Source organism: Erythrolamprus reginae, chromosome 13 (assembly GCF_031021105.1).
Source record: "Erythrolamprus reginae isolate rEryReg1 chromosome 13, rEryReg1.hap1, whole genome shotgun sequence".
In the NCBI taxonomy this organism is placed as follows: Eukaryota; Metazoa; Chordata; class Lepidosauria; order Squamata; family Dipsadidae; genus Erythrolamprus; species Erythrolamprus reginae.
Window position 1 is genome coordinate 1,849,682 of NC_091962.1, and position 24,044 is coordinate 1,873,725.

Consider the following 24,044-nt stretch of genomic DNA (forward strand, 5'->3'; position numbering starts at 1 on the left):
GGGGGGAATGTATTAGCTTTGTGCGTATTTTATTGTATTTGCTTAGTGCTTATTATGAATGGTTTCTATCTTTTGTCCATATGTAAATAGTACTTATTAAGCATAACTAAGTCTGTGTCTTTGTTTCTTTGGCTTTATCACACACCCACGCTCTGTTAAAATTCTCTGCTCTGTGTATGTCGAAGGTCTCGTAGCCTAGCTATACCGAGACAAAGCAACAGGCACTCCCAGCTTTAAAAAAAAAATTGGATTTTTTTGTAGGGGGATTCTTTTTTAAAATTTATTTTTGTCTTTTTTATGCCTGTGCAGAAACTGAATTTCTGGCACTGCGCAGGTGTCGCCAACTTTTTTAAAAGAAAAATTCGGGAGTTTTTTGCATTGCTCATGTTTGCCCACGCAGCGCGGTAGGAAGCAAATCGGCAGCAAGGTAAATTGGAACCCAACCCTGGATGAGACTACATGGCCTCCGGGGAAGGGGGGGCTCCTCCCACTTCTGCAGTCAGCCAAGGGTGGCAATGAGAGAAGGCTGAGACATTCCTTGGTTTGAGGATCTGCTTCACCCCCAGTACCAGGGCCTGGAGACGTCCTGCTCCTTCTGCAACGGGGAAGAAGCCGCCTTGGGACTCCTCACAGCAAACATGTTCTCCGTGTCCAGCAGAAACATGCTGTAGAGGTTGAAGAGCAACATGGCGACCAGGGGGAGAAACGTCAGGCCGAATCCGAAGCCTCGGAACGAGCGACCCATGGCGTACGCCAGCCAGTAGAGAAGCCTAGAAGGGTAAGAGAAAAACGTGAAAATGGCAGCCAGGGTGGTGGGACCCAAGCAACACATCCATCGCATCCTCATTGCATCTACCATCAAAATCCCCAGCCAGCCCTTGTTTGCATTTCACAGGAACAATTCCAGTCGACAGATAACTGAATAAGAGAGTTGGGACCTTGGAGGTCTTCTAGTCCAGTGTTTCCCAACCTTGGCAACTTGATGATATTTGGACTTCAACTCCCAGAATTCCCCAGCCAGCGAATGCTGGCTGGGGAATTCTGGGAGTTGAAGTCCAGATATCTTCAAGTTGCCAAGGTTGGGAAACACTGTTCTTAAGGAGAGGAGACTATATACCATTTTTTAATAGATGGCTGTCCAGTCTCTTCTTTTTTGGGTGGGTGGGTATAATTTTTTAATTTTTTTCTTCCATACAAACTGTTTTCAATACATTTCAAAATACCTTCATATAACAATAAAAACAGTATCAAATTAGTCAAACAGATATAATTGCCCCCCAAAAATTACTGGTTCCAAATTAATTACTTCTGGTATTCATCAAACCTCCAAACCTTGACCTCTAATTTTGTCATCTAGATATTCAATTTTCTTCTAATTGAATTCCACATTGATTTCCCTTTAATCTTATTAAACTAATTTCATCTTCCTCTTGCAAGTCCAGATAGGCTGTTATGCCTACTCCTTCTCTTTAGAAGAACTCCTCATTCTCCTTAGAAGAACTAAAAACCCTTATACTACCTCTTCCTACCTAAGTCCGCGGAGAGGGGCGGCATACAAATCTAAATAATAAATAAATAAATAAATAAATAAATAAATAAATAAAATAATAAATAATATAAAAATGACTTAAAAGCTAAAAAGAAATTATAAAAAGAAAAAAGAACCAAACACTATTACTATTAAATTTTTTAAAGATTCAACAAAACCAAAAAACATAACTATTCATCAATCCATTATTTTAAACCTTTATTTCTCCGCTGCACTGGAAGGAGAGTCCAACTAGTCTTATTGGTAGGGACTGAGTTTATATTAACATATTAACATATTAATGAGGTACCGCCCCTTAGCTGCCCCAATAACTCAGTTTTGAAAAACTCAGTCTAAGTGTAGGGACTTAATGAGTTTTCTCTCACAAATAAATCCAGTTTAAGGTTTGTGTACTAGATTGGTTTTCTTCCACTTACTAAGAATTGATTCTTCTTAGCTTTGTTTTTCAGGTTCTTCATGGATGGGGTTCCTGCCCTCCGCGGGCACCACTCCCGACAAGGTCTCCTTTATAGGGCCACTCCTCCCAGAGAGTACTGCCCTGAAGAAGGAGTTTGCAGCCCTTGGTCACTGACCTCTGAGGCTAGACCTAGCTGCTAGTCGAAGGTGGGGGGGTCCGCCCCACCCACTGGGAGGCTACATCGCATCTGACGCAAGGGACTTGAATCCTCTCAGCTGTTCGTCGCTTCGGCAAGCCTGATCAGAATGCCAAGCGTCGCGTTGGAGTTTTTCGCACAGCGCTCCTCAGCCTAGCATTTCTCCGCCGATCCCCAGCTGACTTGGATTTCACCGGTCATGCAGCAGGGCGGCCGGACAAAGATAAACGAGCCGCTGAACAGCTGAGCTCGGAGACCAGCAGGCTTAGCGCCCTCCGTCACAATCGGCACGGAAACTGACCCGGGCGTCGGTGGAGGCAGGCAACATTCTCCATCGCCATTTTAAGATGCGGACACGCCCCCTTTTGGGGGGTGAAGGGTGAAATGAGCGCCATTTTAAGCAGAACGGGCGCCAAATAGAGACAGCCTATCAGCTGTCGGGCGCAAAGGTCAGGGAAGACAGGATGCTTGCGCAGCTTCTCCTGGCCCGATCCGCCATTTTATCCGCATTGCGACTTCACAAGCATCGGATACTTGGCGCTCTCATTCAGACCCGGTTATTCTGCTTTTACCAACCGTGAGTACTATGGCAGATTTGGAAGAAGCGGCGGACAGGGTGACCCCCTCCCCGGCGACCTCTAAGCCCAAAGAAAAGGCCCATTTGGGCAAGGCCAAGGCCAAACCAAACCAGGCCTCCTCTTCTCTTAAGGATGCTGAAAGAAGAATAAAGGCCTTGGAGCAACAGCTTGAGGCAGCCTTGCACCCTAGCCCTTCGACTGCTATGGGTTCTGTTCCACCTATCCCATCCTTTCAGCAGTTATCTCACCTCATGGGCCCATCATCCCCTCAGCTCATGTCCAGTCAGGGGGGCCTAGCCACAGAGAGAGACTGGTCCCCTGACCGCCAGGGATCATCATTGCCCCCTTCGGTGGCGCCCTCTCCTGGGTTCAGACCCGAGAGGCTTGGACCTCCCAGCCAGACCATGTTTATGCCCATGAATTCCACAGCCGGCCCACATGTGCCATCAGCCACCTTTACTCCGACGGTTGCGGGTTTTAGAACCCAAACGGATTCCTGGCAAAGCCTTCCCACGTCAATCCAGGACATGGTGGCAAACGCTTATTTCCAGGGCATGGCGGCAAGAGTCCAGCAATACAATTTTAAGCCTCGCCAAGCCCACCTATGGTCAGCACCACCTCCACCCCCGTCAGGTTTGGGGTCGCTGGCCGAGGAAATGCCACTGCTTGATGAGGGCAGTGACTGAGACAATGACTTGTCTGACGATGAGAAGGTTCCAGAACCACCGTCGCTGCCGGGCCTTTTTAAACCATCGTTGTTCTGAATTCTGCTTCACAAAGCTAAGCAGATTGTTGACTTGCCAAGTGCAGCTAAGCCCGTTGGCACAGCAGAAGCACCCAGGCCTTCTACAACATTGTTTAAAGAACCTACAAAAGAGACTGATCACATTCCATCTTCAGAGATCTTTGTGGGAAATATAAAACGCCCTTGGGCAGCATCCAGCTGCGGCCCAAGGCCCCTCCTTCCTTGGAAATAAAGGTCTATACTTTGGATGACAAGTTGGAAGCATTACTCCAATTTCCACCCATTGACAAACCAGTGGCAACCTTGGTCTCAAGTGCCTTGGTACCATCTGAGACCTCGGATAGTCTCAAACCGGAGGACAAAAAGATGGAGATCTTGCTACGGAAGATGCACCAAATGGCTGGTTGGAGTCTACGCGCAGCCTCGGCAGCGTCCTTTTTCAACAGGGTGGTCATTATGTGGATCCAAGAGATGCAGGCAAGACTGGGACCCAAGGATGCCCAAGTGAGACAGGATTTGAACAAGCTGATGGCTACGGCAGAGTTTTGCGCAGACGCCACTTTACACGCTGCCAAATTTTCATCCAGAAGTATGGCTGCCACATTGGCTTCGCGACGCCTTTTGTGGTTACACAATTGGCAAGCGGACACCAAATCAAAATGGCAACTCGCCTCTTCACCCTTTCAGGGTACCAAGTTATTTGGGGAGGCACTGGACACCATTTTAATAGAGGACAAAGACAAATGGAAGGGCCTCCCCAAAGCTTACAAGCGACAAGAACGTCGAGCTGGCCCCCTATTATCGGAGACAGCCTTTTCGTTGGGACTCTTCCTCGGGCATGGCTCAGCCCGCGAGGTTGTACAACCAGGGCCAATACTCCCAGTCATCCTTCAGAGGTGATAGATCTGGTTTCCAGGACAGATCTAGAAACTACCAACAATCAAGACGTCCTTTTAGAGGCTCCAACCAAAGGGGCTTCAGATGCAATAAGTGATTTAGACAAAGGGGTCCCATTAGGAGGGAGGCTTCAGTCGTTCAGCACCTCTTGGGAGACCACGTCCTCAGACGAATGGGCCTTGGCCACAGTGTCACAGGGCCTGAGATTAGAGTTCATTCAATTTCCACCCAACCGTTTTCAAAGATGTCATGTTTCCCTCGACAACAAGAATTGCTGAATCAGGAGATCGCCCACCTGCTATGCATTCAGGCCATCGAGAGAGTGCCATGCCATCAGGAGGGCACAGGTTTTTATTTGATAGTCTTTACCGTCCCCAAAACTTTGGGAGGTTGCAGACTAATCTTGAACTTAAAACAATTAAACACATTTATCCACTACAGGAGATTCAAGATGCACTCTCTCCACTCCATTGTAGCGTCACTTCGAACCCGAGACCTCCTCACATCAATAGATCTGAAGGAGGCTTATCTCCACATTCCAATCCACAAGTCACACCGGAGGTTCCTCCGCTTCTGCTTAGAAGGGGTACATTTTCAATACAGAGCAATGCCCTTTGGCCTCTCATCGGCCCCACGGACATTCACGAAATTGTTAGATGTTCTGACAGCCACCCTTCAGGCTCAGTCCATACGCTTGTTAGCTTATTTGGACGATATCATCATACTGTCAAGATCTCCCAAAAAAGCGAAAGAAGATCTCAAGTATACCATGCAGACACTACAAGATGTAGTGTCTCCCACAACCAACCTTTTGCACTTAGGAGCTATCATAGACATTGTCTCAGGGACTGTCTCTCTCTCGCCAGAGAGACAAGCCAACATTCTGCAGCTGATTGCCAAGGTTCAACACCTACGCCGAGTCCCACTTTCCCTTCTTTCCAAACTCCTAGGGACCTTTGTATCGTGCATAGGCATCGTGCCTTGGGCACGTCATCATATTCGAACCCTGCAGTGGTTCTTACTGCCCTTTCAAAAAGCATGGTCCAGCCACTCGAGCAGGTTAGTGCATCTAAACCAGCAGACTCGAGACTCCCTGCGATGGTGGACATCTCCAGCAATTTATCGAGGTTGCTCCTTCCGAGCACAGGATCATATTATTCTCACAACAGACGCCAGCTTGACGGGCTGGGGAGCACACGTGGGCTCCCAGGTGGCCCAAGGGCTCTGGTCTCGGACAGACTTAACACCAGTCAACATCCACTTCCTAGAGCTCAGAGCGGTGTCTCTGGCCCTAAAGTCATTCCTTCCAGTGATAGAGGGCCGTCACGTTCTGGTTCTCACAGATCCACTCAGGAGAGGAACAATCAGGTTCCGGGTTGAGCGGTATGGAGATGGTGGGTCTATCGCTCTCCTGAGACTACGGCAAAAATCGTCGGAGATGGGCCAGTCCAGCTTCGAAATGTCCCGAGGTTGGTCTGTTGTCTTGCCCCCCATTGAAGCAGCCAGAGACTGAGCGTTCTCGCTGCTGCTGGGGACGCTGGGGAGCGTTGGAGGCTGCAGGCTGTAGTGCCGATCAGCTGAGGTGCGGAAGATGGCGGCCGCGCCTGAACGCTGAGCGAAAATGCCGAAGGAGGGGAGAGAGGAGAGAAGCTGTGAAGGTGGAGAGCTGGACCGAGCCAAGCTTCCTGGCGTGGCACTGGTGAGTGAGAGTGACCAGTGCCGAGGCGGTGGAGGCAAGGTTCGAGGGTCGACGGAAAGGAGGGGAGTGGAGAGAACGGAGCTGAATGGAGCAGAGACCAGCACTGGAACTGGGGCGACCCTGCCTGCTCGTGAGACTGAAGCCGCTGACGATTCGGGCCGGTGGGAGCGACCTGCAGTCGGTGGTGGAGAGCACCTGAGAAGATCTAATGGGCGAGGAATATCCAGAAACAACACCCCCCCCCCCCTGTATGGCACCGGTGGGTGAGAGCTGCTGGTGCCAAGAGGGGGGGACGACGAGAGAAACGAAGGAGACAGACGCCCAGTATGGGTGCTTACAGAGACCTGAAGAACTTGAGAGGGGGCGAGAACTATGAATTACTGGCAGAAACATCATGGCCAATGAGACCGGGGTTATTGTGTATCGTTTTAATCCCTGCTTTTGTCATCAATTGTCATAAACTGTCACCCCCCCCCCCCCACCATTTCTTCTCACTTTTTTCCCCATTTCCTCAACTACAGTACTGTACTATTAAGATCATAGAAGAACTGCGCCCCTAGTGGCAAGACCATAGACTATAGTAAAAACAGCAAACTTTAAGACTAACTATATGGAAGATCTATAGAGGACTCGGACCTGGACTGGTTGATTGGCTGATGATTGCTATTAATTAAGATCTTATTTCGTATTCTATATTTTTATACTATTTTATTAACTTTCTAATTTTTTATCTTATTAACTTATTTATAAGGATAATTTTAATGTTTTAGTGTTTTAATTTTTATTACTGCTATTTTATACTGTTATTGATTTAATTGTTTTTTAAAATATTGGGTGGGCTAAGTAATGGATGACTGGGATAAATATGCTTGTGGGTATGAATGGAATGATTGGTATAACTGGGTTGGGGGAGGGGGTTATGGTATGGATGAGTTGGCTGATAGTGGTGTGAATGATAGATTTGGCCCACCTGACGCTCGGGAGACAGGAGAGGAGGGGGCACCGATCTCTGGGGTGGCAGAGGGTCGGAATATCCCTGTGTTGCTGGGGAGAGGCAGATATGGCGGGGGCCACAGAGCTAGCCGTTCCAGGGGAACGAGGGACCGTTGCTTATTAACAGTCCCCTGTTCCGGCTCTGTGAGCCCAATCTTGGGTACTGATGATGGGTGTAACTCTGGCCCTGGACTCAGGTTGCTGCTGCTTAATGCCAGGTCGGTGATAAATAAAGCTCTCCTCATCCGGGATTTGATCCTGGATGAGGAGGCCGACCTGGCATGTATTACTGAAACCTGGCTGGGCCCGGAGGGAGGTGTCCCTCTCTCCGAAATTTGCCCAGCCGGGTTTCAGATATGGCAGCAACCTCGACCCCAGGGAAGGGGGGGAGGAGTGGCTATTGTAGCCAGGGAGAGCCTTTGCCTGCGTAGACTCATTGCTCCGGAAATTGCGGGTTGCGAGTCTCTCTTGATGAAATTGGACTTAGGGGTTCAGGTGGGCTTATTTCTCACGTACCTGCCTCCCAGCTGCGTGTCTAAAGCCCTGCCTGTGCTACTCGAGGAGGTAGCCGGGCTGGCGGTGGAGTTCCCCGGACTTATAGTCCTGGGGGACTTCAACCTGCCGTCGCTCGGCGAAACCTCTGGGTTGGCACAGGAGTTCATGGCCACCATGACAGCCGTGGACCTGACTCAAGTAGTACAGGGTCCGACTCATGAGAGAGGGCACGCACCTGACATGGTATTCCTTTCCGAGCAATTGAGTAATGGTCTGAGACTAAGGGGCTTAGAAGCATTGCCTTTGTCATGGTCAGACCATTTTCTACTACGGCTTGACTTCCTGGCTCCAATCCTCCCCCGCAGGGAGGCGGAACCAATGAAGATGTTCCGCCCCAGACGCCTGATGGACCCAGAGGGCTTTCAGACGGCGCTTGGGGTTATTCCAGAGGCACTCGTCCACAGTTCGCCAGAGTCTCTCGCGGAGGCCTGGAATACGGCTGCTGCGGAGGCTCTAGACCAGATTGCGCCTTTGCGACCTCTCCGAGGCGTTAGACCCTGTAGAGCCCCATGGTTCAACGAGGAGCTCCGGGAGTTGAAGCGCCAAAAGAGACGTCTAGAGAAGCGATGGAGGAAGAGTAGGTCTGAATCCGACCGAACACTTGTAAGAGCTTTTATTAAGACTTACAAAGTGGCGCTCAAGGCGGCAAGATGCGCGTACCATGCCGCCTTGATTGCATCAGCGGAATCCCGCCCGGCCGCTCTGTTTAGGGTGACCCGCTCCCTTCTTAATCAGGGGGGAGTTGGGGAGCCCTTGCAGAGTAGTGCCGAGGACTTTAACACGTTTTTCGCTGATAAAGTCGCTCGGATTCGAGCCGACCTCGACTCCAATTGTAAAACAGAGTCGACTGACAACGAGTCAGTCGAGGTGACTGGGGCACGTACTTGTCCACCTGTCTGGGGAGAGTTTGATCTGGTGACACCTGATGAAGTGGACAAGGCCATTGGAGCTGTGAGTTCCGCCACCTGTTTACTGGATCCGTGTCCCTCCTGGTTGGTTTCGGCCAGCAGGGAGGTGACACGGAGCTGGGCCCAGGAGATTACCAACGCTTCCTTGGGGAGGGGAGTTTTTCCATCACTCTATAAAGAAGCGCTTGTGCGCCCCCTCCTCAAGAAGCCCTCCCTGGACCCAGCTGTGCTTAACAACTATCGTCCAGTCTCCAACCTTCCCTTTATGGGGAAGGTTGTTGAGAAGGTGGTGGCACTCCAGCTCCAGCGGTCCTTGGAAGAAGCCGATTATCCAGGTCCCCAGCAGTCGGGTTTCAGGCCCGGTTACAGCACGGAAACCGCTTTGGTCGCGTTGATGGATGATCTCTGGCGGGCCCGGGACAGGAGTTTATCCTCTGTCCTGGTGCTCCTTGACCTCTCAGCGGCTTTCGATACCATCGACCATGGTATCCTTCTGCGCCGGCTGGAGGGGTTGGGGGTGGGAGGCACTGTCCTTCAGTGGTTCTCCTCCTACCTCTCTGGCCGGTCGCAGTCGGTGTTGGTGGGGGGTCAGAGGTCGACTCCTAGGTTTCTCCCTTGTGGGGTGCCTCAGGGGTCGGTCCTCTCCCCCCTGCTATTTAATATCTACATGAAACCGCTGGGCGAGATCATCCAAGGAAATGGGGTGAGGTATCATCAATATGCGGATGATACCCAGCTTTACATCTCCACCCCATGCCCAGTCAACGAAGCGGTGGAAGTGATGTGCCGGTGCCTGGACGCTGTTGGGGCCTGGATGGGTGTCAACAGACTCAAGCTCAACCCGGATAAGACGGAGTGGCTGTGGGTTTTGCCTCCCAAGGACAATCCCATCTGTCCGTCCATTACCCTGGGGGGGGAGTTATTGACCCCCTCAGAGAGGGTCCGCAACTTGGGCGTCCTCCTCGATCCACAGCTCACATTAGAACAACATCTCTCAGCTGTGGCGAGGGGGGCGTTTGCCCAGGTTCGCCTGGTGCACAGTTGCGGCCCTATTTGGACCGGGACTCACTACTCACAGTCACTCATGCCCTCATCACCTCGAGGTTCGACTACTGTAATGCTCTCTACATGGGGCTACCTTTGAAAAGTGTTCGGAAACTTCAGATCGTGCAAAATGCAGCTGCGAGAGCAGTCATGGGCTTACCTAGGTATGCCCATGTTTCACCATCACTCCGCAGTCTGCATTGGCTGCCGATCAGTTTCCGGTCACAATTCAAAGTGTTGGTTATGACCTTTAAAGCCCTTCATGGCATTGGACCAGAATATCTCCGAGACCGCCTCCTGCCGCACGAATCCCAGCGACCGATTAGGTCCCACAGAGTGGGCCTACTCCGGGTCCCGTCAACTAAACAATGTCGGTTGGCGGGCCCCAGGGAAAGAGCCTTCTCTGTGGCGGCACCGGCCCTCTGGAACCAACTCCCCCCGGAGATTAGAACTGCCCCTACTCTTCCTGCCTTCCGTAAACTCCTTAAAACCCACCTCTGCCGTCAGGCATGGGGGAACTGAAACATCTCCCCCGGGCACGTTTAACTCATGCATGGTGTGTCTGTGTGTGTGTCTGTTAGTATCTGGGTTTTTTTTAAAAATATTTAAATATCTTAAATCTGTCTGATTACTATGATTTGTTTTACATGCTGTGAGCCGCCCCGAGTCTTCGGAGAGGGGCGGCATACAAATCCAAGTAATAAATAAATAAATAAATAAACGTTGCGACGAAAGCTCACCTGAATCACCAGGGTGGGACACGATCGCACAGACTCATGAAAGAGACAGCATCCCTGTTCAGGTGGGCGGAATGCCACCTGGCATCCTTATCAGCGGAGCATATTGCGGGGACATCCAACGTACAGGCGGACTGGCTGAGCAGGGCTACCAGTCAGAATGGAGGCTGAATCCAATAATCTTTCAGAAGATAATACAACGTTTTGGCAGCCCCGAGGTAGATTTATTTGCAATTAACCTCAACACCCAACTCCCTCGATTTTTCTCTCGATTTCCATCCCCAGGAGCAGAGAGAATCAACGCCCTGCATGCACCATGGCCTCAAGGCCTTCTGTACGCCTTTCCCCCGACATGTCTTTTACCGAAGGTCATGGACAAGATCCTGGCAGAATGGGCGGAAGTTCTTTTAGTAGCACCTCACTGGCCCCACCGTCCCTGATTCTCCGACCTGGTGGGGTTATCAATCTCCCCCCCCCCCCCCGTCGAGGATCTCGGACGCCCTGATCTCCCTCAGTCAGGGGTTTGTCCTACATCCAGACCCCCAATGGTTTCAGCTGACCATCTGGCACTTGAGGGGGACAGACTGAGACAACATCAACTTCCGGACGAAGTGATCTGTACAATACAGTGTGCCCGTCACCCTTCGACAACGAGGATCTATCAATCTATTACTATTAAACTATTACTATTAAACTTTAAAAAGAATCAACAAAACCAAAAAACATAACTATTCATCAATCCATTATTTTAAACCTTCATTTCTTGAACATTTATCAGTATTATAATCATATGACATTATTATAAAAATCTATCAAAACCTCAGTACATCAATAGTGCCTTTCCATATTTGCAGTCCAGTCTCTTCTCAATGTCTGATATTTATGTTTGTTAATTGGGTTATGGTTGTGGGTTTGTTTGTTTGTTTTAATTTATCTTATTTTTTTTTTTGCAGGATTTTCCCACTCTGGAGCTCAAGACAGCTGAGCCTAGTAATAACAACCATCCTGTGAGGAAAACTGGTTTGGATTCTCCCAGAGCACAACCTTTGCCAGTTTGGGGTTTCCGTCTCAAGGTAATCCAGCCCTTTTCTTAAGCAGGAAAGTCAGAAAGACCCAATGACTTTTTAACACATTAAACCTGTCAATTGCCTGTGCTCTACTGCAGTGATTTTCAACCTTTTTTGAGCCGCGGCACAGTTTTTACATTTACAAAATCCTGGGGCACACCACCAACCAAAATGACACAAAAAGACAGTAAATATTATTTATTTATTTATTTATTTATTCAATTTTTATGCCCCCTTCTCCTTAGACTCAGGGCGGCTTACAACATGTTAGCAATAGCATTTTTTAACAGAGCCAGTATATTGCCCCCACAATCTGGGTCCTCATTTTACCCACCTCGGAAGGATGGAAGGCTGAGTCAACCTGGAGCTGGGGATGAGATTTTAACTGCTGACCTTCAGATCTACAGTATTTCTACATGTATTTATACATAGAACATACAATCCCATGTAACATCCCCTTATAAATACAGTCAATCATCAATCATCCCTCCTCAAATTTATACTACTGTCTCATTTCTGTCTCTCCTCCCGCCCCTTATATGTCTGTGTGTACTCAAACCATTTCCAAAACCAGGTGAGGGCTGGGGTTTTATTCTCTTTTATTCTTTTCAAAAACAGGTGAGGGCTGGGGGTTTTTTCTTATTATTTGGGTGCTTTTTACCATGCTTAAAGAATCACCTCTCTCTCTCTTGTTTCTCTCTCCTCTCATTCTCTGCCTCAATCATTTTCTCATTTCTCCTCCCCTTTTTGTTCTCATTTCTCTCTCTCTCCTTTCCTCTTCCTATCTGTCTCTCTTGCTTTCTTTTTTTCTCTCTCTCTCTTGCTTTCTTTCAGTATCTCTTGCTATCTCTTTTTCTCTCTTGCTTTTCTTCTCTCGTGCTTTTTCTTGTTCTTTCTCTCTCTCTGTTGCTCTCTCTCATTCTCTTATTTTCTCTCTCTTTTCTTTCTCTCTCTCTTAGTCTCTCTCTCTCTTGTTCTCTCTTATTTTCTTTCTCTCTCTTGTTCTTTCTCTCTCATGCTTTCTCTCTCTTGTTCTTTCTCACTCTCTCTCTCTCTCTGTTGCTCTCTCTTCCTTTCTTCTCTGTGGAGGCCAGCGAAGGTTTCCCTTAGTTTGAATGTTCCGAGCAAGCAGCCCCTTTACTGACAGCCCGGGACGGGACTGTGAGAGGGGTGGGCGTTCCCACAGCGCTTGGAGCGGCTAGCGGCCGGATCGCCAGCGCCGCTGCAGCCACCGCTGTGGAAGAAGCCGCACCCCAAAAAAGCTGGAGAGAAGGAAGGATCGGGCGGGGACAGCCACAAGTGGAAGCCTCAGCCCTGGAGCCCCCTCGCGCCCATGGCTTCTCGTCGATGTCTCTGCCTGCCCGATCCGCGGGAGTGCTAATAGCGGCGGCGGGAATAGCAAGGGGGGGGGCTCCTGCAAGTGGAAGCCCCAGCCCTGGAGCCCCCTCGCGCCCATGGCTTTTCGTCGATGCCTCTGCCTGCCCGATCCGCGGGAGTGCTAATAGCGGCGGCGGCGGGAATAGCGGGGGGGGGGGCTCCAGGGCAGGATCGGGCAGGCAGAGGCATCGACGAGAAGCCATGGGCGCGAGGGGGCTCCAGGGCTGAGGCTTCCACTTGCAGGAGGGCCCCCCCCGCTATTCCCGCCGCCGCCACTATTAGCACTCCCGATGCCACAAGTGAAAGCCTCAGCCACTGCTATTGCCATCCCGCCGAGTCCCAAGCTCACCTGCTGCAAAGAAGGCACGAAGAAGAAAGGCGCGAAAATGAAGGTGTGAAGAAGCAAGCCGGGACACTCAACTTCCGGTTTGGAAGCGGAACTTCACGGCACACCTGACCTTGTCTGGCGGCACACTAGTGTGCCGCGGCACAGCGGTTGGGAAACGCTGCTCTACTGTATCTCTTTTCTCAATCTCTAACTCCAGGAAACCTTTCCTCATATGTTGCATAACACTAACTTCGTTGTAAAATCCCAGTGGAGATTTGCCAAGGTTGGGAAACACTGGTCCAGCTGCTACATGTATATGATGAATGGTGTTGCAGCTCGTAAGAGAATACACCCAGTTATAAAATCTGAATTCGGAAAAAAAAAATGCCAGGAGACTCCGTTCGATTCTTTGTGCCACCCAAAATGGCTGCCATTCTCCTTTCAGTGCCTCAAAATATATCAAAAGGCTTTTAATATATTAAAACTTTTAATATATTAAAAATAAAAGATTGTTTATTTTGTCCTCCCCACAAGAGGATATAAATGATATACATTTTGTTACTTGTTTATTGTTGTCATTGTTAATATTGTCCATTATCTATTTATTTATTTATTTAGTATTATTATTATTATTATTATTATTATTATCACTATTTTTGGGGGGGTTGTATCTTTCTTTCCTTTTTATGTTTTGTAAATGTGTAGATGTATATATGTTTTTGGTTGTGCTTTTCAAAAACTTAATAAAAACTTTATAATTTAAAAAAAACCAACCAACTGTACCGTCAGCAGAATGGAGATTTCCCCAACAATCAGTTTTTTCAATCTTAAAATTTAAAAAAGCCAGGAGCCTTCTGACAGATTCATCTGGCGAAAGCATTTCAATACATTTTTGTCCGTCAAAATTGGCCCCTTGAAGGGGGCTGGACTTCAACTCCCAGAATTCCCCAGCCAGCATGCTTTATCAACAAGTCCGAACAGCTCAGGCTGGCTGGGGAATTCTTGGAGTTGAAGTCCAGCCCTCTGTAAGGGGCCATGGTTGAAAAACAAGGTTAAATGATGGATGAATAAACAAGAGTTGGAAGGGGACCTTGGAGGTCTTCTAGTCCAACCCTGTGATGACCTGGGACAAGACGTGAAGGCCACACAGCCACAGCTGAGAGTTCAAACTCCCCTTTAATGCTCCAAATTTCCCCCCAAATGTTCTCAAGTTCTTGGCATGTCCCAGAGCAAAGTTAAAGAAGTAAGCAGTCCTGCAAACTCCAAATGTTTGTACCAGCACACTCAGTTCACAAAAAGTTCCCCTCATTAAATCTCAGTCCCTAGGGGTGTCTTGCCAAGAGGGGTGGGTCATTCCCCTCTCAATTCATCAAGTGGGTGGGTGCTTTCCAGTCTCCATGCTTGGGAGCAGGAGCAGGTGATCCTTGCTCATCACCTGAGCTCCGTCGCTCCTCATGTCCATTGCTTGCCTTCTCTTGGACATTCTGCCCCCTTTTGACCCTGCGTACAAACCATCCCAATCCTGAGGGGGCCTTAGGCTGCCTCGGTCTAATCCTCCCCACAACACTCCGTGGCCTGCACTGACTGCCGATCAGTTTCCAGTCATAATTCAAAGTGTTGGTAATGACCTATAAAGCCCTACATGGCAGTGGACCAGAATACCTCCGGAACTGCCTTCTATCACACGAATCCCAGCGGCCGATAAGGTCCCACAGAGTTGGCCTTCTTCGGGTCCCGTCGACCAAACAATGTCATTCGGTGGGTCCCAGGGGAAGAGCCTTCTCTGTGGCAACCCCTGCCCTCTGGAATCAACTCCCCCCGGAGATTAGAATGGCCCCCACCCTCCTTGTCTTTCGCAAATTACTCAAGACCCACCTATATCGCCAGGCATGGGGGAACTGAGACACCTCCCGAAGACTTTTATATTTTATATTTTGGTATGTATGTGTTGCATAGTTTTTAATTGTTGGGGTTTTTATACATCTTTCTCTTTTAATATTAGATTTGTTACAATGTTATATTGTCTTTGATTATTGTTGTGAGCCGCCCCGAGTCTTCGGAGAGGGGCGGCATACAAATCTAATAAATTATTATTAATTATTATTATTCTTCCAGAGCCAATATTGGGTCCCTACCTGGATGGGGCGGTTGTGTGCAAGGCACCGGTAGCAGAAATGGAGCTGCATGCGACCAATGGGTGGGCGCGCATCGGAGCGCTCACCCAGTGCATGCGCAGGAGCAAAATCTTGTGAGAGGCAATTGCTGAAATCTCACGTACCTGCGTGTCTTCTCACGAGATTTGCTTCCTGCACAAGCACAGAAGCCAAATCTTCCTCCAGGGGTGGGCCACCATTCCTGGCCCTACTGGAACGGGCTGAGGACGCGCAGGTGTGAGATTTCTGGGCTTTTTCGCTAATGCACATGCGCAGAAGCAAAAAGGCCTGGAAATAGATCAAAATAAGGTAAGTGACCACTACTGCTGCTCGCCACCGTTCGGCCCACTCTCCACCATTCAGCCCACTGCGCCACTTGCAGCAACTCTGGCCGGCCGCGAGCTGTAGCTCTGCTGTGAGCAGTCCATCCACTGCCCTCTCTGCTACGGCGCCACTGCGCCATGAGTGGCCAACCCGGCCCTTACCTTGCTCCGGCGTGTGACCTGGAGGGGTGCCAAGAAGATGGGCTATGGTGTGGGGAGTAGGCCAGATAGCTCCGAGCTCCGCCCGCATGGCCTGCTCTATGCTCTCCTGCGCTGCAGGCATCTCTCCTGCGGTGTGGGAGAGTAGAGAGCAGGCCACGTGGCTGGAGCTCGGGCAGGCCACTTTTGTTGCTGGCCTCAGCTGCTGCTCAAGATTCCGGTCGTTACGCATGTGCAGCAGTCAAAATCTCGCGTGCGGACTTCCAGCAGCAAAAATTCCCGATTTCTTTGCTTCCGCACAAGTCCAGAAGCAAAAACAGCACATACACGTCCAGCTGCACTGGAACTAAGCAACATGGTCCATTGCTGCCCCCAGAACGGCGTTTCCACCATTCCGGCTGGTAGCCCATCCCTGTCCTGCTCTGACGTCTTGAGTCCTCACCAGGAGCTGTGTGCGTATCAGCACCGGTAACAGTAGTAAGTTGGAACCCCTGCAGGTCCAAAGCCAATGAATTCATCTCCATCAGCTCCAGCTCCTCTGCAGAATCTCTGCAGACGGAGGCATGACCAACCCACTGCTCATGCTGGAGACCCTGTACTAGGCAAATGATTCCAACCCAAAGGAAGGGAAAGGAGAGAGGTGGTCTGACTTGTTCCTCTCTTACCGTGAGATGGCGAAAAGGGCCGTCAGCAACGGGATCAGCTTGAGCACTTCCTGGGGCAGGTAGGTGGAAAGGACAGCGATGTTGAAGAAGTAAAGAATGAAGAGGTCGACGGACTGCGAGACGAAATGCCGGTGGATCTCCACCTCGCGGCTCAGCTCCTCAAAAGGCTGCAGTGAAGAGGCACAAAGGCGGGACAGTCCGTAAACCATCATCCCTGCAGGGGAAAAGGCACACGAGGAAAGAAGGTGTCAAAAAAGGATGGCTTGAAAGGGATTGAAGGGACCTTTCTAGATACACCCTCCCGCCAGGTCTTGGGGTGCACCCACCGGTGAGCTTCAAACATTTTAGCAAGGGGTTGCTGGGTAGGCGTGGCCAAGGTGGTATGACCTAGTTGTCCTGCACCACAGTGGCAGGGAGGGGTGTTTTTGCCCTCCCTCATGTCCAGAGGCTTTCCTCAAGCTCCAGGAAGGCAAAAGCAGCCTCCCCAGGCTCCGGAGGCAGAAACATTCCGGCCTTCCCGAACTTCTTGTAGGGCCGTTTTTCATTCTCCCTGAGCCTCTGCGCCTGCCTGCACTTAACCTTCATTACCTGACTCCCACTGATGGGTCGCTCCACTTACCTACTACCGGAGGTCCCTTGGAGGCCACGCGGGCGCCCATTGGTCATGCACGCGTTCGTCGTGCGTGGACGTGCGTGAGAGCGAGATTTCAGCGATTTTCGCTGATATTTTTGCTTCCGCGCATGCACCAAAATAAGTTGGCAAAAATTGCCTAAATCTCACTCTCGTGCACATCCTCGAGTGAGATTTGGCTTGCTGTACATGTGCAGAAGCCAAATCTCATGCAGGGGCACATCAGTATGCGGCTGCGCACACATCCCGGTATTTCCTACTGGAGCCGCACACCGGCTGCTGCCCACCAGTGCCGACTCCTGGAGGGATGGGATGGGCCAGCCTGGAGTGGGATTTCAAGGTTCTCAGAGCCGCCTTAGGGAGTCCTTAGGGAGTTGGCCAGCATACAATTTGAACTACCATATTTTTCAGAGTATAAGACGCACCTTTTTCCTCCCTAAAAGAGGCTGATAATTTGGGCATGACTTATACTCTGAATGTAGGGTTTTTTTTCAGCCCTGCTAACGATCTTCCCAGCTCTTACCTTGCAGGCTCTTTCATTGTTTCTCACTGCAAAGAATGTTTTCCAAGCCCTAAGTCTTTGCAGGGTTTTTTCATTGCTCTAACTTGCTCCGAAAAACATTTTTTCCAGCCCTAACCAGGTGCTAACGATGTTCCCAGCTCTTACCCGCTTGCAAGCTCTTTCATTGTTACTCTATGCAAAGAATGTTTCCCAAGCCCTAAGTCTTTGCAAGTTTTTTTCCCCATTGCTCTACTAATGTTTCTTTCCAGGTGCTAATGATGTTCCCAGCTCTTGCAAGTTCTTTCATTGTTACTTTCTTGAAATAATTTTTTTTAAAGACCTAACTAGGGGATAGAATAATGTGCTGAAGCTGACCAGACTAAGGACGCTAGTCAGATGAATACCTGGTAAGCAGATTCCCCCTCCCCCAATTTTCCTCCCCTAAGGTGCATCTTATACTCCGGTGAGTCTTATACTCCAAATTTTATGGTAAATAAATACGGTAAATAAATTGCACAGAATCTTAACTAGAGGTTCTCTCAAACTCCTAAGAACCCCCAGCAGCCCACCCTTGGGTTAACCTTTAATTCCTATTTTAAGAAATTTTAAGAGTTGCCTTGAGATCAGACGGGCAGCCTATCAAGTTAATACAATACTGTACGATACAATATATAAAAATTATATAATATAGTAAATAAAGGGAGGGCTTGGGAGGAGCACTTAACAAATTTTGGACTCTAGTCATAAGTTGAGGACTAGCTGTACTGTGGTCATTAACTGAGCCACATGATTCTTAAGCAAATCTGGCTTCCTCCAATGACTCAGCTGGAAAAGTCACCAATAAAGGTCACGTGACCCTGGGACATCACAACCGTCATAAATGGGTGGGAAGATTTATTTCTATTACGGTAGGAGCTTTATTTTGCCCGGAATCACTGAATTGGGCAGCCATGCAAATTTTCCAGATAAATAAATAAAAAACAAAAGGGTAATATCTGGAAAGTAGCCCAACTGGCACTTGGCTCTAGAATTTAATAGCTGGCTTTCCTGGTAGCCAAAGATGGCAAAATGGCCAGCATCATGATATATTAAATATTATTGTGGGGAGTTTTATTATATTATTATTGTATGGTATTGCATTTATTTATTTATTTATTATTTGTATTTATTTATTTTATTTGTATTGTTGTTGTTGTTATTATTATTATTATTATCAGCAATACAACACAGCAAACAAGATCACTATGCTGGATTTTGTATTTCATCACCAGTCGGGCGCTTCCCAAGCACCTAGAACTGTGTGATGTAGCGGCGAATTATGTGTGCTGATCCCAGTAAAGCGGCCTTTTGCAATTGACAGATGGAGATTTTGTCAATTCCAATGGTTTTCAAATGTCCGCTGAGATTATTATTATTATTTATTAGATTTGTATGCCTACGGAGTCTACAGAGAGGGGCGGCATACAAATTCAATAAATAATAATAATAATAATAATATGCTACCCCTCTCCGAAGACTCGGGGCGGCTCACAACAGTAATAAAAAACACAATAGTAATGGAACAAATCTAATATTAAAAAACATATAAAACCCTATCATTATTTAAAAACCAAACAGAACATTCATACCAAACATAAAACAAAGTATAAAAAAGCCCGGGGGAAAGGTGACTCAACTCCCCCATGCCTGGCGGTATAAGTGAGTCTTGAGTAGTTTACGAAAGACAAGGAGGGTGGGGGCAGTTCTAATCTCCGGGGGAAGTTGGTTCCATAGGGCCGGGGCCGCCACAGAGAAGGCTCTTCCCTTGGGGCCCGTCAAATGTCATTGTTTAGTCGACGGGACCCAGAGGAGGCCAACTCTGTGGGACCTTATTGGTCGCTGGGATTCGTGCGGTAGCAGGCAGTTCCGAAGGACCACTGAGACCACTTTCACTGGCTAATGCCAGAGTCGTTGCAGCTTGATTTTCAGATATTATTACTATTATGATTATTATTTATTATTTATATTATATTTATATTATTACTATTATTTATTATTTATTGATGTCTTCTCCCTGCCGGGTCCCTTCTCCTCCCCGCAAGCAGACCCCACTGACCTAAAATGATGGGGAAAGTGGCAAATACCCCGCAGCGCAGCGTGTACACCAGCCGGGCGCTCATGCTCTCCATGACAGGCACGTCGAAGGGCAGGAAGACATAGGCACTGTAGATCAAGCCCGGGAAGACGATCAGCGCGGTACTCATGGAAGCCACAGCTTTGAGATTGGGCGAGTTGCAGCAGTTCTGGGACGGCTCCCCAGCAGGATCGGGCAAGTCATGCAAACAGCCTGAGTAGCCTCGGTCGAGGAAGGACTGCTGCTCGGAGGTGTCCTTCTCCTCCTGGCATGGGGCCCTGTCCTGCGGTGGTACTCCGAGCTGCCGCGACTGCTTCTTGTGGCTCCTGGGATGGCATTCAATGCAGAGGGGGTCAATGGGGACGAAGGCATGAGCTGCCACAGTGGGCATCCCGCTACACTCGTCCTCCAGAGGCTTCAAGAAAGCCTGATGGTCCATGCCGGAATCCAACCTGGCTGCCTTCATGCTTCCTTCTGGGCTCGGTCGCGCGTCCGACTCCAAAACCCCGGGTTTCTCGCCTGCTTCATCATGTTGGGCTCGGTCCCAGGGTAAAGTTGCCTCGGCATCATCTGAACTCGGCTCCTGCCTGTGAGGCTGGGCCAGCGGGGCAGCAGGGAACGAGTCCTTCCCCAAGGGCACCATCGCTAAATCTTCCGAAGGAGCAATGGACGACATCTTCAACTGGTTTAGAAAACGTTTCTTATGTCTCTGTTGAGCTTTTTTTCCCCCTGCTAAATCATTGCAGTTTCCATTCCTTCTTCCCCAGAACGGGAGGAGGCTCTGGGAAAATGGACCAGGAAAATCTCAGGATGTGCTGCGGTCGATTCTCACACTGCAAAACGGGTGGAAAAACATAAATAAATTGATTTCAGGGGGGCTCCAAGCCAAGGCCTTCCCAATGAAGCAAAATTTGCAAGAGGCAGCAAAAAGCAAGTACAGTGGTACCTCTACTTACGAACTTAATTTGTTCCGTGACCAGGTTCTTAAGTAGAAAAGTTTGTAAGGAGAAGCAATTTTTTCCTGTAGGAATCAATGTAAAAGCAAATGCAGTGGTACCTCTACCTGGAGTACTGTGTTCAGTTCTGGTCACCACACTTCAAAAAAGACATTGAAACTCTGGAGAAGGTGCAGAAAAGAGCAACCAAAATGATCAGGGGTCTAGAAACCAAGACTTACGAAGAGAGACTGCGGGAACTGGGCATGGATAGCCTAGAGAAAAGGAGGGCCAGAGCGGACATGATAGCAGTCTACAGGTATACGAGGGGTTGCCACAGAGAGGAGGAGATCACTTTATTCTCTAGGGCACCGGAGGGCCGTACGAGGAACAACGGCTGGAAGCTGACCAAGGAGAGATTCAACCTGGATATAAGGAAGAATTTCCTGACGGTCAGAACGATCAACCAGTGGAACAACCTACCAGCGGACGTTGTGAACTCCAATACTCCGGACATTTTAAAGAGGAAATTGGACTGCCATTTGGCTGGGATGCTATAGGGTTCCTGCTTAGGCAGGGGGTTGGACTTGATGACCCGCATGGTCCCTTCCAACTCTAACAATAAATAAATAAATAAAATAAAAATAAATTCAATTCAATTTATTAGATTTGTATGCCGCCCCTCTCCGAAGACTCAGGGCGGCTCACAACAATGATAAAAACAATATTATAATGGCACAAATCTAATATTAAGAATAACTGAAACTAAACTAAATAAGAATGCCTCTTGGTGGATTGCTGCAAAACTGGTTTGCTGAGCTAAGATGCAGTTTATTTAAATTATGATAGCTTTCATCATCATCATTATAATACTTTATTCAATAAATATGAAACTTGGTCTACTCTTATTGTACCTTTTATTCATTCAACATGAAACTCAGTCAACTGAACATATTAAAAAATGTCAGGAATACCACTGTCATGGTTGATACAAGTTGCTGCCAGCATCCTAGGGATCAACCAAGTATCTTCTTAAAATATATGAAGTTCCGAGTAGCACAGTTTTTTGCAATTCCACTGGTGTTATTGCAAGAAGCAGCTAGAATAATATATGCTCAGCTAGGGAAAAATGTGGACATCCCAAATGAAGAAATGATTATTAAAAAATTTTTTAGAATGTGCCGAAATGGATATGTTAACTAAAAGATTAGATGGGAAAGAAGAAACGGATTATTGTAGGGTTTGGGATAAATTTTACAACTGGTTTAAACATAGAAACGATCAATATGCAAAATAGAATGCAAGTTTTAAAAGGATCAATAATTAATATTTTCTTTTCTTTTTAAAAAATCTTTAAGGTCTTTGTATTTTTTATTTTTTTTCCAAAGACTGTTCTTTACTAAAGCTTTCTTTTTTTTCCCTTTTCTTCTATAAAATGTACACTTTTGATAGACTTAAATGTTCTAATTCCGGATGTAAAAACTTATACAACTCCATATGTGCTCCTGGTGGAAATTGAGATATGCGTATCTCTTTTTATGCTTGTGAGTTTTTGTCTGTTTTTAATTGGGGTTTTTTGTTTTAAATTGAAAAAATTAATATATTTTTTTTAAAAAAGAACTTTTTAATGGTGTCCGGAGGTCGGCCTGGCCACGTGTACGCCTGACACAAATGCATGCACCCCTGCACAAAATTTCACTTCTGCGCAAGTGCCGGAAGCAAAATTTCACATGAAGATGCTTGCGTTGGTAAGATTTCAGCAATTTATGCCCCCCTTTTCGCTTTTGTGCAAAAAAGCAAAAATAAAATGGCAAAAATTGCTAAAATCTCACCTGCGTGAGCTTCCTCACATGAGATATTGCCCCAGGCACATGCACAGAAATGAAATCTTACGTGGGAACACATGGACACATGTTGGGTGCGCTCCCGCGCCCGCCTCACAGGATCCTGTACTGGTAGGAAAAAGTAAGTGGAGCCCTTCGCTGTAAAAACATAGAAAAAGACCTCATGGTCCATCTAGTCTGCCCTTGTACTATTTCCTGTATTTTATCTTAGGATGGATATGTGTTTATCCCAGGCATGTTTACATTCAGTTCCTGTGGATTTACCAAACACATCTGTTGGAAGATTGTTCCAAGCATCTACTACTCTTTCAGTCAAATAATATTTTCGCTCCTGATCTTTCCCCCAACTAACCTCAGATTGCGCCCCCTTGTTCTTGTATTCACTTTCCTATTGAAAACACTTCCCTCCTGGACCTTATTTAACCATTTAACATATTTAAATGTTTCAATCATGTTCCCCCCTTTCCCTTCTCCAGACTCTACAGATTGAGTTCATTAAGTCTTTCCTGATATGTTTTATGCTTAAGACCTTCCACCAGTTTTGTAGCCTGCCCGTTCAATTTTATCTTTTTGTAGGTGAGGTCTCCAGAACTGGACACAGTATTATTCCAAATGTGGTCTCACCAGCGCTCCATACAGCGGGATCACAATCTCCCTCTTCCTGCTTGTTATACCTCTAGCTATGCAGCCAAGCATCCTACTTGCTTTTCCTGGGGGTTGCGCATATATGGAGGGAAGGAAGAGGTGTGGGCACTGGAGTGAAAAAAGGTTTGCCATCACTGACCTATCCTATCCCTGTACATTTGGTTTTTCTTACCTAAATGTAAAACCTCACTTTCCTCGCCACTGAGTTTCATTTTGTTAAATAGTGGCCCATTTTCGAGTCTTGTCAAGATCCTTCCGTGTCTTGAATTCTGCCTTCTTTGAGTGTTGGCTAGAAGTCAAATTGCCTTAAAATGACGGTGGTTGAGAAACACTCAAGTATAAATTACAGTGTTTTGCTTACTGTGCCTCAGGTTAAGTTAGATGCTTGTTAATTTAATAACCATGTTTGTTAATTCCCTGGCAACAATGTAAAAGTGGTTTGTCATAGATGTCTATGGAGATGCTCGGTCATCCAGGTCAACTGGGCTTTCTTGTTTTTCTTTGAAGATTTATTTTATTTATTTACTTATTTATTTTGTCCAATACACAATGAGGGTTTTAGTGGGTATATATCTATATACACATAGTAAAATACATGATGAAGGTTTATTTTATTTTTTTTATTAATAGAGTTGAAAGGGACCGTTAGGTCATCGAGTCCAACCTCCAATTATAGAGCAGATTATAGGTTATAGAGCAGATACTCATAGTAAAATATATCTATGAAAGAAAAGAAAAGAAGATATAGCAATAGAACATATCAATGAAAGAATAGAAGAAGAGATATAGGAATGAAAGGTATAGCAGATATAGGAGAGCAATAGGACAGGGGACGGAAGGCACTCTAGTGCACTTGTACTCGCCCCATACTGACCTCTTAGGAATCTGGATAGGTCAGCCGTAGATAATCTAAGGGTAAAGTGTTGGGGGTTTGGGGATGACACTATGGAGTTCCACGCTTTGACAACTCGTTTACTGAAGTCATATTTTTTACAGTCAAGTTT

General features: G+C 47.5%; 1 protein-coding gene across 1 annotated transcript in view; it reads right to left on the reverse strand.

Annotated features, from left to right (window-relative positions):
* Nucleotides 1–250: 250 nt before the first annotated feature.
* TMEM79 (transmembrane protein 79) overlaps nucleotides 251–24,044 on the reverse strand; it is a 30,140-nt gene continuing 6,346 nt past the window's right edge. The window contains exons 2-4 of the mRNA XM_070766091.1: nucleotides 19,599–20,449; nucleotides 16,371–16,584; nucleotides 251–770 (exon numbers count right to left, since the gene is read on the reverse strand). Of these exons, the coding sequence (XP_070622192.1) occupies nucleotides 557–770; nucleotides 16,371–16,584; nucleotides 19,599–20,292 (1,122 nt within the window). The 5' untranslated portion in view covers nucleotides 20,293–20,449 and the 3' untranslated portion in view covers nucleotides 251–556. The remainder of the gene's footprint in view (nucleotides 771–16,370; nucleotides 16,585–19,598; nucleotides 20,450–24,044) is intronic.